At 46.9% G+C, this 19,309-nt stretch overlaps 2 protein-coding genes across 4 annotated transcripts; both read right to left on the bottom strand.

Moving 5' to 3' along the window:
- Nucleotides 1–2,441: 2,441 nt before the first annotated feature.
- LOC128151758 (keratin, type II cytoskeletal cochleal-like) lies at nucleotides 2,442–7,986 on the bottom strand. The gene is given in 10 exon segments (XM_052809406.1): nucleotides 2,442–2,508; nucleotides 3,168–3,379; nucleotides 3,783–3,908; nucleotides 4,238–4,390; nucleotides 4,778–4,873; nucleotides 5,295–5,325; nucleotides 5,327–5,353; nucleotides 5,592–5,799; nucleotides 6,424–6,466; nucleotides 7,609–7,986. Coding segments are annotated over 10 exon segments (1,341 nt in total).
- Nucleotides 7,987–10,650: 2,664 nt separating this feature from the next.
- On the bottom strand, nucleotides 10,651–18,126 carry LOC128151699 (keratin, type II cytoskeletal 5-like). Of its 3 annotated transcripts, XM_052809282.1 has the most exons (10): nucleotides 17,644–18,126; nucleotides 17,015–17,223; nucleotides 14,286–14,346; nucleotides 13,521–13,616; nucleotides 13,165–13,329; nucleotides 12,663–12,788; nucleotides 12,308–12,528; nucleotides 12,016–12,050; nucleotides 11,532–11,583; nucleotides 10,653–11,477 (listed from the first exon to the last, which is right to left on the bottom strand). In XM_052809282.1, exons 1-10 carry the CDS (start codon nucleotides 18,100–18,102, stop codon nucleotides 11,378–11,380), a joined length of 1,524 nt encoding a protein of 507 aa, XP_052665242.1. In that variant the 5' UTR covers nucleotides 18,103–18,126; the 3' UTR covers nucleotides 10,653–11,377. The 3 variants fall into 3 exon arrangements, with proteins under 3 accessions (XP_052665243.1, XP_052665242.1, XP_052665241.1); XM_052809283.1 differs by lacking the exon at nucleotides 11,532–11,583 and having other exon boundaries at nucleotides 10,651–10,789; XM_052809281.1 differs by having other exon boundaries at nucleotides 10,653–11,583.
- Nucleotides 18,127–19,309: the final 1,183 nt, after the last annotated feature.

Here is a 19,309-nt window from a genome sequence, read left to right as displayed (position 1 = left end):
TATCGGTAATAAATGTGAATTTACTAAGAATTAATGAACAAAGTCTTGCAGGCGGGTTCGTGGTAAATGACTATGTTTTGTTGGTTCTGCCTATAAAAATGCAATGTGTGTTAATGCCAGGGAAACATCTGTGGGGCCAAATCTATTTCTCAAGGTGATTTTTCTGCAGGTTGCTGATGTGTTTTCCAACATGGTAATTTATTTGGGGGGAATTGCTGATTAGTTGAAATTGAAACCGATGCTTGGAACGTGGTAGCTTTTGCAGACACTCTTATTGGCCAAATCCTTGGAAAACTGGCGTCTCCTCCTCCCCTCATCCCTCAGCTTGAAAGTTGGGTTCCCACCTGGTTTGGGGCAGGGCCAGGCTTGGTCCTTTGCCTTCTAGGTTGGGCAAGTGCCCTCGTTGCAGCATCAGGGCTTGGACTCTTCCTGGCTTTGCTTTTCATGCACATGTGTGTCTGGGTCCTTGGAAGGACAGGGAATAGCGTTGGTGCCTGCGTCGCTGTGTGGGAGGGTGGTGTGTTTTGTAGGAGCAGGGTGGAAGTTTCAAACTAATGATTTTGTTTTGTTTACTGCATTTCTTTACCCTTCCCTGTTCAGTGGTTGGTTACAATTGCAAGCTAAAATTACCAGCTTTGCTGTAGGGATCTGGGCGCCCTTGGACGCTTCGGCTCCAGGGCTCACAGACATCCTTAGGGGAATGGGGCATGAGAAGATCTAGAGCGAATCTTGTGATTGTCCTCAATCCTCATGTGTCAGACCATGTTTCTCCAGACTGTGGTTGTACTTTATCGCTTTCTGGCTGCATCTCTTCTCTCCCCATTGTCATCGTAGGAAACGCTTTCTGCCTTTGATGAGACAACTGACACCAAATGCAGCTGTACGGTGCTTTTGGACAGAAATCTGAGGACAGGGGTTGCAGGAGGCTGGGCTTGCAGGGAACCTGACCCTAAAGGAGAGAGGGACAGTGGATAAAGCTGCAGGTTCGCCAATGCAACAGGGAAAGGCAGTTGAATATGTTGTTGAACTGACTCCAAAAAAACTCAGAATGTTTTGAGCTAGCTCAGTTAAGTGAAATAGTTCAAATCAGGTTGAGCATGTTGGGAGTGAGATGTTTTGGTGCTACTTTATTTTTTTTTTAATGGGAAAATCTTAATTAAAAAAAAAAAAAGATTTTGTTTCAGAAAAACTTTTTGATAGGAGAACTCCTCCTCTTCCAGCCTACCACATGCTTCAGAACAGGAAAATATACTCTGGTTTTGTTCTTGTTCTTGTGATCTCTCGCATCTCAGCTGCATTCACACAGCCTGACTGTAGCCACTTTCAGCAGGTCTGTCATACCACAGTGATTTTCAGCCCCCAGGGACTTTCCCCCCTCTTTCATCCCGGTTTTAGGGGATTATGTCCAGGGGTATGATGATGTTCACTGAGTGATGGACACGGGAGGAGCGTGGTGGGTGAGATGTGGTGTAACCTGATCTCCTCACACCCCTCCCTGTTCCCAGGGACCAGCTCTGCACCCCACATTTTCCAAAAGCTAGTGGATCTCTTGAGGACTCTAATGAGAGATGGCCTTGGCCTTGATTTGATTTTGGGTCTGTTTGGGTTTTTTTAATTGTCTCGTTAATGTGTGTTTTGTAATTCTGCAAAGAGGAGCTATATCATGTGATCTCAGATTTGCTGTTTCAGTTTATTAGGGAGAAATGGAGAAAAAACAAGATAAAGGCAAACAACAAGCTTCATAGAGGAATTGGATGATCTCGGTAAGACTTCTTTGCTCCCTTTGATTTTTAACTTTCCATTGCAATCATGTCCATAAGCTGGAGGAGCAGAAACTTCTATCGCTTAGTATTTTTAACCCAGTTATCTTCCCAGGCAAGTGGTTCTGTAATACATATGCTGTGCTAACTATGCACTTGCCAGGAGGGACAGGCAAAATTTGGGAAGAGCCAATTTGTAAACCTACAGCACAAAGTAACAACAAGAGCAAGTTTCATAACAGTAGTGAATGTTGCAGGGAATAAGCGATGTGGACTGGACTGAAAGCTTTAAAATCCCTCTAGTGTTTTCTCTGTGTGCTGCTGATATGAACTGGTGGAGTGAGGACCCTCCTTTCAAATGCTTGTTGGTTTTTTAGTATTTTGACCTGTAGGAGGTTGTAGAGGACACAAGTTTGACATTGGAACTCTTCCCAGTCACAACACTGTATCCTCCCATGGTACAAGGAGCACAGACGTCTCCAGAGCCAATGATGCTTTTGCCACAGACACCTCCTCCGGTCACTAGACCTCTGCTTCTGAATAGGGATCTGCTGCTGGAAGAGTAGCTGCCACCAAAGCATGGGTCAGTATTGCATGCGATTCTTCCTGGGGATCAGCACACAGCTGCAAAGAAAATGTTTCAGCGAGGGATTTCCATCCTACCGCATAGATCCAGGGGGACTAGTAGGAATAGGGATTTGTCTGGTACTTACAAATATTCACAGGGCAGCCACCATCTATGCACAACCTTAGAGGGATGAGGAAAATGGAGATGTGAAAAACCAAAGTCCGTATTTAGTGTGTGTCCCTAGAACTGCCCAATAATTGGGAGGTTTGGGAATGTGGGACGCTGCTGGCAGGCCAGGCAAGTGCTTTGGACCTACCATGACTCGACTGCTCCGCTCATGCCTGTGAGGAAGTTTTCCCGAGTCCGGTGTTGGGCCCGAGCAGGGAAAGGGTATTGCTTTGGCTCTGTGTGTGTAAGTGTGAAGAAGCCCCGGCCAAGGGCTTTCTCTCTGTCCCCTCAAATAGCTTGTGTGTGAGTAGGTACCCAGTCATTTTGGCTGGGGTGGCAAAGGTGGCCAGGCACGACTGTGGCTGGGCCTTTGGCTTGATAAGACCTGAGGCTACATAAGACATCTTCTGTATTCATGCAGTGTCTTCCATTTGGGGGAAGACCTAAATGCCTGAGTGCATTAGGAGATTTTGACTTTGTCAGGCATTTGGGTCCATAAATGCTAGAAAGTGCTTTGGGAAGTGTCGCTCCCTAGGGCTTTGGGTCTCAGTGGGATTTACTCCAATTACAGAGGTGGTGGCTCATCAGGCAGACTGTGAGAGGTGGTTGTGGGGTTAGGTGCGTTACCATTTCTTCCTTGCAAGCATCCTGCAGGGCTGCACCAGCACTACCTGCTCTCCTCTCCATCCAGCAGCTTCCTGCAGGTTGCAATCTCAATGTCCAGGGCTGGCTTGACATTCATGAGCTTCTGGTACTGGTGGGCCATGTCCTGCTTCACCTTCTGCAGGGATACCTCCAGCCTGGTGAGTTTGCACTTTGCATCCTTGACAACCACTTCCCTGTGCTCCTCAGCTTCAGCCATGGCTCCTTCCAGTTTGCATCTCTGCAGGTAGGAGATTTTCATTACTGCCACTTATTTGCATGTGCCGTGAATAGTTCAGAACTCTTGAATCTGCCTGGCTGTGTATTCATCCACCTGCGCTTTGTTATATTTTCAGACTCTATTGGTAAACCTCTAACTCCGGGATGATTCTGTCTGCCTAGCTGAGACGTTGGTGTATGTGTTGTCTTCTCACTGCAGGTCTCTACTGATGGTAGTTCAGTTATTAGTCGTAATAGACCATTTTACACTGTACACTGGATTACAGGCAAGTCTTAGAGTTGAGCAGCTGACGTGTATTTCATCAAAACTGGCTTTATTGCTCCCTTGCTCTAGCAGAGGAGTGTTGGAAAGCCACAACCTGGGAGTTGCGATTGACACATTATTGCCCCTGAGTCATCCTTACCTGGGCTTTGGTGTTTTCGTGTTCTCCAGTCAGTCTCTGAATCACCCGATTCAGCTCCACAATTTCATTCTTTGTGTTACGCAAGCTGTTGTCGTGTTTGCCAGTGGTTTCTCTCAGTTCCTCATACTGAGGAGAGAGAAAACACAATGAAAATAAATGCCAGATTGAGGACATGAGTCAGTAATTAAACCTACTATGTGATTCTGGGACTGCAGTCCTGGATCTTGAGCTTTAAGGCAAAAGCCTTTGTCACAGGGGGACACGAATGACTCATTTACACAGTAGCAGCTCTGTGTGTGAAGACAGAGAATGTGTCACATAGAGAAAACACAGCAGGTGGCTAAGAAAGCAGACCTTTAAAAAGCGTATTCAACCCAAATTAGGAAATCTGAAGAAGCAGAGCCCATAGCAGAAGTGGGGCATAACTACTTTTGCGAGTGTCCATCATGACTCACCTTGCTGTAGTACCAGGACTCTGCATCAGCCCAGCTTCTTTTGGCAGTGTTGTCATACTGAGCTTTGACATCAGCGATGATGTCGTCCGTGTCCAGGCTTCAGCTGTTGTCCATTTGCACAATAACAGAGGTGTCTGAAATGGATGCTTGGTGCTGAGTAATTTCGCAGGGGTAGCAGCAAGATTGTCAGTCGTCTGCACTGGAGGCGTTTTCCTTGTGGATCTCCATGGCGTGGAGACAAGGAGATGCGGTGTGCTCAGTGTACCATGACTTCAGGCTCATTGCGGAAAACCCAAAGAAGGATTTCCTGGTTTAATCTTTCTGGCTTCTACCTTCACCATCAAGTTGAAACAAATTCCTTAGGATCTTGCCTGTGCAGTGCAGGAGTAACACTGAAATCTGGAGCAATCAACTGATGTATGCATAAAACACCAAAAATCTCTGTGATCGTTAGTGATGGGTTGTGGGAGCCTAACTCCACAGACCCCCTAAAGAGGCATGGGGTGGAGGAAAAAGGAGCGGAAAAGGAAAAGCTGTTACCACTTTATACAGCCTCCTCGGGCAGTTGATCTGTTGGATGAAGGACTCCACCTTGGCTTCCAGCTCAGCTTTGTTCACATAGGCGCAATCTGCGTCCTGAAGCACATCAAGGGTTTATGAAATGAAAGAGCAAACTGCTTAATGCCAGCAAGTGATGTGATTACAAACTCTTAGGGCTGCTCTTTTCAAGGCCATAAATTTTACCATGCTATTAAATTGTTTTGCTCTCTTATCCTCTTAGGCAGAAGACAAAAAGCACTAGACACAGAGGAGAGAGGGAAAGGTTTTGACCATTTGGGGTATACAAACATCCCAAATGAACAAGCTCAGCTAAAACTGACTCACTTAAGGTGGGATTCAACTCTTTTAGTTAAATCTTCCCAAAAGTTGGCCTTTAGGTCCCTCTAGAGTCTCTGGAGAGTGAGAGGCAGTCTCACCTTCTCTTTCCGGCAATATTGGCTGCTGTTCATACTAAAAGCCCAGAATAAGTGTTTGAGTTGGTTTGAAATGCGCTTACCTTTTTGATCATGACAAACTCATTCTCTGCATGTTTGCCAGTGGGTTTCCTCTTCATACCTGCAAGGAGAAGAAGAAAGATCACTTTGCTCCTCATTATTCAGCTTATGCAAGAATATGAATCTAATCTTCTTCTAGCACCTCCAAATGCTCAACCTCAGCATGGAAACCAAGTGCTGATGCAAGTAATACACCTGTACGTCTGGAGGAGATCTTGCATCTTGTGCAGCCTTTGCCATCCAAAAGATAGATGAGATCAGTTCTAGCCCTAGTTTTGGAGCTTTTATCTTTTTTAAACTTTTTCTTGTGATCTTCCATGATACCCTGCATGGTGCTCAGTTCTGTTTCCAGCTTGGCTCTGTCACTTCCCAGAACATGCAGCTGCCTCTTCAAGTTGCCAATATAACTTTCAAACATTGGCTTGATGTTGCTCCTGTAACACTTCTGTTCCTGTAGAAATCCCCATTTGGTCTCCAGCACCTTGTTCTGTTGCTCCAGGAACTTGAAACCCAGAAGTAAAGCATTCAAAGTATAGTGATTTGTTATACTGGTGGCACAGAAATGAACAATTACAGTCCCAGAATCGGCAAATTGAGAGAGAAAATCTGTGAGTTATTCAGAATAGTATCAGGTGAATGGAGAAGGCATGCATTTAAAAACTGCCAGACAGCGTCTTCTCATAAGAAGGTTCTTCAGAAAAATGTCTTCGTTGTTGTTACGCAAAAAGCACCAAGTTAGACTCGGCACTGAAGTAGAGTGGGGTAAGTCAGAGGTAATCCTGCTGAAGTTAGGGTTCAAGTGGTATAAAAATGGGGCATTAGAGAATCAGCTTCTCTGCAGGTAACAGCAAAGCTTGATTGTCATTTGCAATGAGACTGCTTTACACCACTCTTGGACCACGAAAATACCTTCTTGCCCCCACTGAAGGCTCCTTTTTGCTCTAAGGTGGTGCAAAATGTCCTCCTCATAAAACCCAAAGAGGTCCTTACTGCAAAGTCAGGCTGCGAGTTTTGGCTGCTGTTGCTAGTAAGCAGTTTGGCAAATGCATTCCTTGTCTTGGACGTGCCATATGGCAGCTTGTCATGGCCCTGCAGCTGCGATGCCTGTTGAGCTGGGCATCTCTTCTCTTGCCTTGTCAATGCAAAATGCAAATTTGTTATTGAAGGTCTTGATCTGTGTATTGGCTTTGTGTGGCAAGGTTTTGGTAGCAGGGGGGGTTGCAGGGGTGGCTTCTGTAAGAAGCTGCTGGAAGCTTCCCCTGTGTTCGAGAGAGCCCATACCAGCCGGCTCTAAGACGGATCCGCCACCGGCCAAGGCCGAGCCAATCAGCGATAGTGGTAACACCTCTGTGATAACATTTTTAAGAAGGAAAAAAAAGTTGGGACAGACGGTAATCGGCAGCTGGAGAGAGGAGTGAGAACATGTAAGAGAAACAACCCTGCGGACACCAAGGTCAGTGCAGAAGGAGGGGAGGAGATGTTCCAGGTGCCGGAGCAGAGATTCCCCTGCAGTCCGTGGTGAAGACCATGGTGAGGCAGGCTGTCCCCCTGCAGCCCAGGGAGGTCCACAGTGGAGCAGATCTCCACCTGCAGCCCGTGGAGGACCCCACGCCGGAGCAGGTGGGTTCCCGAAGGAGGCTGTGACCCCGTGGGAATCCCGCGCTGGAGCAGGCTCCTGGCAGGACCTGCGGATCTGTGGAGAGAGGAGCCCACGGAGCAGGTTTTCTGGCAGGACTTGTGACCCCGTGGGGGGCCCACGCTGGAGCAGTCTGTGCCTGAAGGACTGCACACCGTGGAAAGGACCCATGCTGGAGCAGTTCGTGAAGAACTGCAGCCCGTGGGAAGGACCCACGTTGGAGAAGTTCGTGGAGGACTGTCTCCCGTGGGAGGGACCCCACACCGGAGCAGGGGACGAGTGAGGAGTTCTCCCCCTGAGGAGGATGAAGCGGCAGAAAATAACGTGTGATGAACTGACCGTAAACCCCATCCCCGTCCCCCTGTGCCGCTGGGGGGTAGGTGGAGAATCCGGGAGTGAAGTTGTGCCCGGGAAGAAGGGAGGGGTGGAGGGAAGGTGTTCTGAGATTTGGTTTTATTTCTCATTACCCTACTCCTGTTGATTTGTAATAAATCGAGTTAATTTTCCCCAAACTGAGTCTGTTTTGCCCAGGACGGTAATTGGTGAGTGATCTCTCCTGTCCTTATCTCGACCCACAAGCTCTTTGTTATATTTTCTCTCCCCTGTCCAGCTGAGAAGGAGGGGGAGTGATAGAACAGCTCTGGTGGGCACCTGGTGTCCAGCCAGGGTCAACCCATCACAATCTGCTCCTTTTCCTGGTACTTCACAGACTGAAGGTTTGGGTCCATCTCCAGCTCGAGTAGCTGGAGCAGATGCTCGTTGACTGTGACCTTGGCAATGGGTGTGCAGGTCCCCAGGGCTCCACCACCCCTGCTGCCAAAGCCAGCACCTCCATAGCCCGACCCCATGCGTGAGGGGCTGCAGCCATATCGTGGTAGGTGACAGCCGCTGGTCGCTAGCTTGGGCTTGCAGCCTGCATTGCCACCAAGGCTTCTGCTGCCGAAGCATCCCGGCCCGGGGTACCCCACACCACCACCTCCCCAGCACGAGATGGTGCTGACAGTATATCTCTTCACGCTTCTTGGGATCACAGCAGAGCAAGAGCTGAAACTCCTCATGCCCCCAACTCCGGAGCAGATATGGTAGGATTGGCGAGATGTCAAGACCAGCTCAAAGGGGAATGAAGGCGGGGGAGAAGCTGAACGCCAGAGCAGGAGACAATGCATGTGAGTTAACCCAGCCAGAAACCCACCACAATGAGAAGCAGAGCTTTCACCTGCTTATGTCCCAGGAAAACAGGCTTTGGCAGCACAACCAGCCCCGGAAGACCATTTTAAAAGATGTTTATGAGCGTAGTTTGGTAATATCCCACTCGTCTCTTTTGCTGAATAGTGACCTGAACTGCTTTTAAGTGCACACCTATTGTTGAGTTATAGGCTGCATTTCTAATTTGAATGGGAGGGAATCCCTGGTCCCATAAAAACTGCATTTGCAAACCTCCCTTTTTTTTATAGTAAGCATGAAAGAGAGAAGCAGAACCAATCTTTTGATGTTTGCAGGGCACTGGGAGTGAGGGAAGGAGCGTTGCTTTGTTTTACATGTGGGAAGAGAAGAATCTGACTTAAACTCTTGGGAATATCTAGGGATCCAAACACTGGGGCTGACTTGGTTTGGTATTGCATTAGCCTTTAGCCAGAGTTGCTCCTTTTGTTAACCTAATTTTATAATTTACTCCTTTCTGTCTTTCATTTGACTTCTGTAATTTTGTTGGCCTCAAGAACAATCTTTTAATTCCCTCAGGACTGGAGATGGACCCATGCAAGCATATTTCTTGGTGCTAGGGCTCTGCTGGTCTGTAACTACAAGCAGAAAAAGGGTGTAGCAAAGGGGGATGTGAGAGCAGGAGAAAGCAGTAAAAGATTTTCCAGCTCAGACCTTTGCATCAGCTGGGAAAAAAAACAAAGGTAAAGGTTGAATAGATCGAGGTGATCTCTCAAGCTACCTGTGTGCTTCTCTCCCCCACTGAATGCCCTGAAGAGGGAGTCTGTTGTTTTCCCTAGTTTTGTGGAGAGTGTGACTGACAGCGGTCTGACAGATTGACACCTCTCATTGCTTGCAGAAGGGTCCTCCATGGGGAGTAGCTTACAGGAGAACTGGGCTTGGTCATTCTTTTCTGGTGAAATTGTTTGGCAAATCCCTGTGAATGTAAGTTTGGAATATATATATATATATTTCAGCAAAGGAGGTGGGTTCAGAGTGACAAAGACGCAGGAAGGGCACATAAGTCTTTCCTAGAAAGTGAAATAGTGATTTTCAGTCACGTCTTTGCTGAAATACCGAAAGGGCTGTGTGCCATGGGTGGGAACCCTCTTAATCCTTTTGCCTCCAGTGGGATAAGACTGAGGGCTTAGCCCTGAAAATCTCAACCTTTTCTAAAGGTGCGTTTGCTTTTATGTGATTTTCTTGGCATTCACCACAGCCTGAGAACATGTTCTGCTCCATGAAGAGGATCAGAGAGAAGTTCATGCACGCAAGCCTGAAAGCTGGCCTGCCTCATTTAGCCGCGTAACATTTTAGGGTAAAGCTGTGTGGGAGTTGTATGTGCTAAGCACTTTTTGGGACTCAGCCTAAAAGGAGTTCAGAGAGCTCAGCATCTTTCATGATTGGGCCCTGGATGCTGGAGAACAGCTGCTACATGTGATAGTTGGCATCTTCTGTGAAATGGAAGAAGTCATGTTGGCTTCTTTTCTTGCTTTCTCTCTCTTGGGTTTTTAATTACAGACCTGAGCAGAGCTCAGTACCGCCAGCTTGTCTGAGCCAGCCCGGCTTCGATCTGCTGACCCAACAGAAACCTCAACTCGGGAGCATCTCGCTGCCCTGGGATCGCATCCTTGTTTAGCACTTGGCCTGATGGCTCTGTTGGCCGCTCCGGAGAGGGGATGGAGATAAATCCCTCCTGTTTTCCCTGCATAAGCTGCAGGTCTGGAACAAGCCTTTCCAGAAGATTAGCTCTGATGCGTGGGATCCATCTTTCCTGACTTTAAAACACCTTTTGGAGTGCTTCTGCAATGCAGACATCTTCAGCCAACTGCCTAGAGCGCTTTCAGTCCCACAGAGGGAGGGAGGTGTTACTGGGGAACAAATTGACCCAAAATGGTCTGTTTTGGTCCTTTGACTGGCTCAGACGTAGGCGTTTATGGCCAGGTGAAACCAGCCCCACCTTCTGGTCTTGCTGTGTTGGCTGTGCAACTTGGAAAACCTCCCAAAGTGCTCGGGTATTGCCGCTTTGTGACCCCTGTCTCCAATACACTTAATGTTCTCCCTCCTCTCCGGCACTGACATGGGGAGGAGGAGATGGGAAGGCTCTCAGTGACAGTGAGTGCCTATGGTAAATCTTCTAAACCTTTTTCTAGAATTACACTTTCAGATTAATTTCATAATGGCTCAGAAAACCCACATTGGTCATGGTAAGTTTGATTGCAGTTTATTGAAGAAATTTCATAAAACCCATGCAGTTCAATGGGAGCAGATGAGAGGAAATGAGCTAGTTACATTTTGGCACATAATTCTCCAACCCTCTTCTTTGCCTCCCTTCCATAAAAAGAGAAGGGGGGGGGGGGAAGGTAAGAACAAAGGCATTAAACCAGAGATGTTTTTCCAGGTTATGTAAAATTTATGTTACCAAAGCCTTCTGTTCCTCCTTTTTGTTTTCCTGTATTTTTAACCCCTGTCTGTGCTTCACGCTCACTCTTGGTAGAAAGGAAAATGGTTTGCTGCTGAGACAAGATCTAGCAACCTGTAGGTTATGCGGTCTTTTGGCTTAAATTATACATACTGGGTGGGTGAGGAATTAGACATTATAGAGAGCCAACCCCTTTCACCTATGGAAGATGAAGGCTCCATTTTTGGATGTAGGTAGAGCTAGAGAGCCCTGGAGTAAAACGACAGCAATGCAAGAGGAATTGGGAAACAGAGCAACTGCCTCTATATTGAAAGTCGCTTTGTTTTCAATTCTTCAAGTCTTTGGGGAGAGCAAGCCCAGCAGTGGGGAGCAGGGTTGCTTAAGAGGGAGGGCAAGGGTCTGTGGTCTCAATACCCCTCCTGGTTTCTGTCGTAAGTGGGTGAAGGGACGTGTTCTGCTTTCATGTACACTGGCCTAAATCTAAGTCCTGCATCTACTCTGCATTTGTACCAGAGCACTGGAGCAAAAGGGAACCCTGGGAAGCTGCAAACTGAGCTCTAATGATGGCACCCGTTAATGGGAAATCTGATTACTCATTGATAAGCAGTGCTGGGCTTCCAGTCAGCTGGGTGAGGCTTTATGCAGAGGAATTAATTGGACTTAGAGAGGCATCTCTCCCAAGCCAATAAGTAGTGCTGGGGGTGAGTTTTCCCCTGATGGGAAAGTGGTAAGCGTGGGTCTTTGGATGGTGTTAATAGGCTTTGTGCTGGCAGCAGGAGGTGGTGCTCAACCTCTTCTGCTCCGAGTGAGCTGGATGCTGCCGTGACTTAGCTCCGATAGCTCTTCTTGGTAGTGCTTTTCGATACAAACCTCATGCTTGAGCTGCTTCCCGTGCCAGAGCTGAATCCCCCGGCCAGGCAGCTCCCGCTGCTGGAGCTGGCACCACTTCCCCCCATGCTGAGCCTGTTGCTGAAGCCTGACCCCAGCCCCAACGTGTTCCCACCGCCGTAGCTGCTCCCAGATGAGACCACGGCTGTGATGGGAAACCATGGGCAGAGGGTTAGTTTGTTTGGAATAGTATGAAGGAATTTCAGCCTTTAGTTTCACACATTCCTGGTTTTTCTTGGACAGTCTACCACTGCCTGTATTTCACACAACTTATTCTCTGGCTTTTCTTCCTATCCTGTAGCAGAGCTGGCTTAGACATCTGAGTGTCCTAGGGACAATCTCAAATCTCCTAGGGACAAAACCTTTCAAGTTCAGAGTTGGTCAGAGAATAGATGTATCAAGCTCTTCGGCCTCCCCAGTCTCGCAGAGTGCTGCAAAACCCTAAGTATACTCCATTTTTGTGCTGGTAACTACTAGCTGCATAGCTCATTTTCATCGTCTTATCCTCAGTTTCAGGTACATTTAAGGAATAACTCAATGAATACTCAATCTATTGCTTATGAGCCAGACTACTTACAAATATTCACCGCACCAACGCCTTCTCCAGCCAGTCTGGAAGAAAGAGAGGACAGAGAAGTAAGGGCTTGTTATTTAGGACAATTTCAAGCAACAGTTTGGCACCAGGGACATTGGATAACAGAATGGTCTGGAGTGTTAAGGTGTGATGATGAGCATCCGATAGGAACTGCGTAGGATAGGAGTGTGTTTTCTCTGCAGTTTTTTGCAGCCTTTCCCTTTCTTGTTGGAAGGCAGATGTGAGAACATCTGTGGGTTTGGACATTATTTTGTTTGCAGGGGGAGGCACCCACCTGCTCTCCTCGCCCTCCAGCAGCTTCCTGTAGGTTGCAATCTCGATGTCCAGGGCCAGCTTGACGTTCATGAGCTCCTGGTACTCGCGGAGCTGCCGGGCCAGGTCTGCCTTGGCTTTCTGCAGAGCATCTTCCAGGCCAGCCAGTTTTGCCCTGGCATCCTTGACGGCCATCTCCCCGCGCTGCTCAGCATCTGCAATGGCCGTCTGCAAACTGGCACACTGCAAGAAGTGGAAATAGGTTTAGTGACTGCTCAGTGGGTTTGGACCCTGATTTCCAGGTGTTCTTGCAAGGGTACAGCAAGGTAGTGGAGATGGAGATGCCCCAATGTTTGGAGGGGTCCTGTGCACCATACCTGTTTCTTTACACTATCAATTTCCGAGTGGAGCCGCTGGATCATGCGGTTCATCTCTGAGATCTCCATCTTGGTGTTGTGGAGGTCATCCCCGTGCCGGCCAGCTGTGAGCTGCAGCTCCTCATACTGAGATGGGCAGGGAGATGAGACACCAGGGCACAGTCAGGTCTGGGCAGGAGCTTGAACTCATTGGTAGAGACTGACCCTGCTCTGATCCTCTCTTGACTGGGTCTCCTGTCTCTTTCTGTACTCAATCCAAGCTCTTCCTCATAGGCTTTAGCATATTTCCTTCCTACCTCTATCTCCTTATGCTCCTCTGTCTCTCATTGTTAAAACGGCATTTTCACATGTCCAAGAAACTAAATGAATCCTATCCAAATTGACTTGATTTTATACCCTACTCCCCTGTCCTCTCTGCTTGCACTCTCCAGTATAAAATAGCCTTTGGGAAACGCTAAACAAAAATTTTCCTAGCTCACCTGGTTAATTTTCACATCCTCACCTTGCTTTGGTACCAGGACTCAGCCTCTGCCCGGCTCCGGTTAGCGATGTCTTCGTACTGCGCTCTGACCTCTGCAATGATGCTGTTCAGGTCCAGGTTGCGGTTGTTGTCCATGGATAGGACCACAGAGGTGTCGGAGATCTGTGACTGCATCTGAGACAGCTCCTGTAAGTCAAACAAATTCGTTCTCAGTCCCAAATGTTTCACTGTTGTGCTTGTCCCAGAGATGATGTGTGGTAGAGGGGTAAGATCGGGGAGGAACTGCAGCTCTGAAGAGCTCTCTCAGGCTGGTTCAATCCTGTTGGTACCAGGAAAATAAGGAAATCGCAGAACTGGGAAATGTGGGAGATTCTTACTGCTTCATAGAGGGCTCGCAGGAAGTTAATCTCATCTGTCAGTGCATCCACCTTGGTCCCCAGGTCCACCTTGTTCATGTAGGCAGCATCCGCATCCTGGAATCGCAACAACAGGGGTAGCGAGCAAAACCTTGCCTATCTGCATCCTTGTACAAAGACCAGTTGTCATTTAATACAAACCTTTGGTGACAAACTAGAACCGAAGACTTCCTTGACCTCTGTGCCTTTAAACAGAGCCAAAAGTGACCTGGTTTCTTCCCTCTACCTTCTTTTTGGGGGGAGGGAGGGATAATAGTGTCCATAGATCTAAGCAATTTTTTACATGTAGAAGCCACTGAATTTCTCTTTTCTTGCCAGTGCACAGACAGATATTTTCGACAATGCTTTAAATAGTGGAAGTTTCTTCTTGTGTCTCCTGCAGGTGGGACCAGGGGGGCTGTGGGGGGTGGGATTGGATACAGAGAGGCTGCAGAAGCAGCAGAGCATCTGGTGGAGTGACTACAAGGTATGGATGACCCAGATCTCATCTGGTACCTGGGGGACCAGGACTCACCTGAATTTTTTATGAGGGGCCTGAAACAAGAACGAGCTATTGCCAGGGACTGACACACTGGCACAATTGGGTGTTTCTGCTTCAAGGAGGGATGACTACACGTTTGCTAAGTGCTTTGCCCAGCTTGGCACTGCCGGATAAAAAGGGTTATTTGTATTCAAATGCGTTTTGCCTTTAAAAAGTGTGTCCCTTCTTTGTTGTTGGTGCCTCACCTTCTTGAGCAAAACAAAGTCATTCTCTGCAGTCGTGCGCTTGTTGATCTCCTCTTCGTACCTGTTGGGAAGGGGGGATGAGCATCCCTTTACAGCTTCCATACTGCAACCCACCCCCTCCACCACGGGCATGCAGGAAATCCCTCCTCTACACATTCATTATAGGGTGCTTGTGGAGAGACTAAAGAGTCTGTTCCCAGGGGCATTGACCACCGATGCATGGATCTTTGGAGGAAACAACAAAAATAGCTATCTAACAATACTATATCCTTGCTATGTCAGTGCATATATTATATGTAGCATTATTAGATATATGTATCTCACTGATTATGATAGAAAGACAGCACCCTTGGGCTAGGTGGTGGGAGGAGGCCATCTAGAAAAGCTGCAGGCCTTCATTAAAGGCACGTTTTATCCTCCCAGAAGTTTCTGCTGTGAATGGGAGCCTTGTACTCTCTAAATTTTCTCAGGCCGGGAGGGCTGGGTGGAGCCGTAGCTGAGCTCATCGCTGCCACACCTGGGTTAGTCAGAAGAGCTGGGATCTCTGACGCCATCTCCCGCGGTGGCTTCGGGAGGGCTGGGGATGGCCGGGGAGGAGGGAGGAGGATGGCCTGGGCAAGGAAAGCCAAGGTCTGGATCAGCAGCAGCACGCAGTCCCACTCTTGGGAAAGGATAAAAACCAGCAGTAGCCATGGACTGATGCCCAGCTCAAATGAAATGATTAAATGAGGGAGATGAAAGACGGGAGTTCAAAGGAAGGAATCTGTGCAGCTAATAAGACGTTAGCCTTTCATGACCCTTTCATGGGGGAAGATTTCTTCACATCAGGAATATCCAACCCTTAAAATCATTTCCATTAAGCAAAGTCCTAGCCTGTATATAGATTTGTGGGTCTCTGAGCTCTTAGCCACATAGAAGAGGAAAACTAATTTGGCATATGTTTAATTTCTAATTGCCATATGGATTAGTATTTGACTCAGAAAAGCAAACCATTAGGACGAATACTTTGGGATCCACAAAGTTTAAAATAAATAAAGGTAAGAAGAACAAATTCCTAGGAAATGGGAACAGAAGTAGTGATGTCCTTTTGGTAGGTGTAGGCATTGTTGCCACAATGCAACATGATGCTCCTGGCCCAGCAATGCGTATGATGTAATTGAGCATTTTCCCAAAGATTCCCTGATCTGGAGCCAGAAGGAATATTTGACACTTTGTCAGATGAGGCAGAGTATTAAAGTCTGAACCTCTTCTATGATGTGACCTTTGGTTGTCAAAGGATTTCTTGTCTGAAGTCATGGCACACCCAAGGGTCTTTTCTCAGCTGAACAATCTCTGTTGCTGCTCCAGACTGTGCTAATGTTAGACATTGCTTTTCAAAATTTAAAATTGCTTTCACCATGGACCTGTGACAAGAATAGGAGGAGGACACTCTCTGACCCAGTTAATCGATAGCAGTATTGTGCTTACTGCTGGGATTCATCTCAAGTCAGCTATCTGGAACTAGGCTATTTTGGCTAAGCTCTGTTCTTTGAGGTTTCTTCGGTAGCTGATGGAGAAGGATATTTGTCTCAGGAATGTCATTTGTCCCATCCTAAAATGAATGAAGGAAATCCAGATGGCTGATTTGTAGCAGACCCTGACACCTTACCTGGCCAAACTGACACAGGACAGATTTTTTTTCTCTCTTAAATGTTTCTTTTCTGAAGGCACAGAGAATCATAAAAAAGAAGTCTCAAAGTAGACCATGGATGACGATTTCTCTTCCCCAAAGCAGTCATTTCCATTCCGATGCTACTTTGGGGCTAGAGGCACTGTTGGTAAAGGTGGCAGAAAATGTCAGAGACATGATCTCCCAAGAAAGGGAGAGCAGAGAGCTTTTGGCAGAATGTGCGTGTCCTTGTTTTGAATTGCAGCCTGCACCTAGCTCTCATCTCTTGTTTTTCTGGTTCCAGATTGACAATTTAAAAGCTCCTTACTTATTCACATCCATTAAGCAGTGCATCCCTTGTGGGCATGGTAGCAGACACTAACTCTTGATAGATGTTTTTCCAAAGTGCAAAGAGTGGATGAGAGAGGGAACACCTCCTTCTAACAGCCTAAAGAGTTAATGAGCTGAGCTGAAACCCTCGTCCAAGATTTCAGTGACTTTCCATGGGGTGGAAGCTAACTTTCAGAAGCGCTAAAACTATTCAATACATTGATATGAATTATATATGATTATAACAATTTAAAAAAAAAAAAAGAACAACACTTAAGCACACACTTAAAATTAATCTTTCTTTTTAGACAATTTTTCTCTTCTGGAGGGGAACCCACATCAGTAAGAAATGTGAGTGTTCAGAGTGCTCAATAGTCTTGTTAAGATTCAGGTTTCATCCTGGTCTGTATTAAAATGATTACACAGGAGCTGAAACCATTTGGAAAGCTTAAGCTCTGGACAGACTAAGCTTTTGAGAAGGTGCTCCCAAACTCTTGTGGACGTCTGACCATCCGAGCCTTTTGCAACATTTTAAAAGTTCACCTGTCCCTGCAAAACAAATACATGTGTCTTGCAACAGGTGAAGTGCTGTTGCTGGCATTTATACAGCAGCTAAAGTGAGGGCAACCCGAGTCACTTTAGTCCTTTCTGAGGTCTCACAGTTTTGGGGTTGCCTTGGGTCTTTTAACTCATCCAGGAAGAAGATAGAGTCAAGAAAAACTGGACAGGTTTCTTTCTGTGTGTTGCTTACCTGATCGTGAAGTCTTCAACAGCATCCTGCATAGCCTTCAGCTCTGAGCTGAGCCGCAGCCTATCCCCTCCTAGAGCCTCAAGCTGTCTCCTCAAGTTGCTGATGTATGCGTCAAACATAGGTTCAAGGTTATTTTTCACAAATTTTTGGTCTTTCAAGAGGCTCCATTTGGTCTCCAGTACTTTATTTTGTTGCTCCAGGAACCGCACCTGAAACCCATCAGAAAAATTTAAATCATTTGGGATCATCAACTCAAAACTTGCCTCACTTTTCCTGAGACGGGGGCTTTAATGTGAGGGATTTGGGGGTTTTCTTTTATGTAATTTAAAGTGGGCTTTAGATGGGCATGTCATCAAAAGATCATTGGTAGGAAGATTTGCAAACCAGGAGCAATATTCAACTGCAAAGAAACCTGGAAAAATAATTTGCACCATATCCAGACTGTCTATAGAGCTCTGACAAAATGAGCTGTATAGACAGTCTGGATACGGAGGTAACAAGCTGAACAAAGTCCTTAATTCTGTGCATTAAGGGTTTAGAAGTAAATTTATAATGTTGAGAGCAATCCTGATCCTAGTCTACAGGCAATGACAAACATGCCAGGCTGGATGAAGTGGAACATGTCTTACCTTGTCAATGAAAGAGGCAAATTTGTTGTTGAGGGATTTGATCTGGTCCTTCTCCTCCTGCCGCACTCTCTGCATGTTGGGGTCAATCTCCAAGTTAAGAGGTACCAAGAGGTGTTGGTTGACCGTGACCTCTTGAATACCTCCAGGGCCATATCCTCCTCCGAACCCAAACCCAGCTCCACCAACTCTATATGCCAACCCGCCATGACCTGACCCATAATTGTATCCTGGTCTAGCAGAACAATACCCTCCGCTCATGGAAATCCTCTTGCTTGCCCCTAGATTGTGAAGGCTCCTGCTGCCAAAACCACCGCTGATCCGTCCCATGCCTCCACCACTGCTACGGGACATGGACACGGAGCTGAAGCTGCTTCGGTTAACGGGCATAGCGGCAGAAGCAGTACTGAAACTCTCAGTGAGTCCTCCTGACCTAATGCCGACTGACTTCTGTGCAATCATTCGCTGGTGGTGAGAGCAGAGGACAATGAGGTGAGATGGCAGATGAGTAGAAATCTTTGGGAGTTTGGATCAGGAGTCCCCTCTGCCTTTTATCCTTTTGGAGAGCTGGGCTTGTCCGCAGAGGACCGCAGCTCACTTGAATGAGCTAATTGGTTTGGTATGCTGGCACGTGGCCACCTCTCCCAACCCGTTAATCACCAGACTCGCTAATGCAATGGGCTGGCAATCTTCAGGCTCATAAAACTCACCAAATTTTCTAACCTGTATTTTTCAGAGTGGGGATTACTGGTGGGAAAAAAATATATTTACGTCCAAAGTTCCCTTGGTTAATGGTGTCAGTGGCCATTTAGTTTACAGCTGATGGGACTGAAGTTGCCACAAGAGGGAATCTAGAGATGTTGAAAATGCTAGTTTGATGTGCTTTGCTAAAAAAAAAACTGACTTTGCTCCCCGATTGCCAGCCATCGTTGGGTAGGAGCAACCTGTCCTGATCTAGGCAAGAAGTTAGATGTCTTGGTCTCCGCTCCTCATCTTTGCAGGCAACACTTCATCTGCACAGAGGTACTTCTGGTAAAGGTGATAACGTGGGACACACCTGTGCCTTTCTGTTGGCTATAAAGGGAGCCTGGATGCTTTGTTTAGCCAAAATGCTGAATGATGAGATAGCTAAAAGCACATGGTCCCCCAGAGAGAAAACAGCCTGACTTGTAAAAGTCCAGGTCATCAAATGACCGTGATGCTGGACAGTGTTTAAATAACAAACCAAATACCAGTTCTGCTGGTGTCAGTGGAAATATGGTCCAGAGATGCCAGAGAAAGATGGGCAGGTGTTGAAGAGGACGAGCTATTTCCTTTCCAGTAGTGTGTTATTGTGCTTAGATCTAGAGGATTAATGAAAAGCTGGGGTTTATTATATCACCTTTTCTTTAGGCTAGGAGTCAGCATGCACTTAATGTGCATCACGTTTACCTCTAGTTCTTTAGTCACTGGGCAGTGTTTTGTCAGAGTCTGAACCAGCACAATCTGCTGCAGTAATCTCAGCCCATTTGGTGCTTTGTAGTTTGTCTCTCCTTACCGCTGTTCAGGAGATCAGAGAAGGGGAACCAAACCTTCCTTACCCTCAGGGTCTTTAACTATCTCACAGCCTATGTGTGGGGACATTATTTTTCCCAAAGAGGGTGAGTTTGGGGGTTTAATGGGTCTTTTC

This window comes from Harpia harpyja, chromosome 15, assembly GCF_026419915.1.
Source record: "Harpia harpyja isolate bHarHar1 chromosome 15, bHarHar1 primary haplotype, whole genome shotgun sequence".
In the NCBI taxonomy this organism is placed as follows: domain Eukaryota; kingdom Metazoa; phylum Chordata; class Aves; order Accipitriformes; family Accipitridae; genus Harpia; species Harpia harpyja.
The sequence above is the reverse complement of the archived record's forward strand: the minus strand, read 5'-3'. Positions and strand labels throughout refer to the sequence as shown.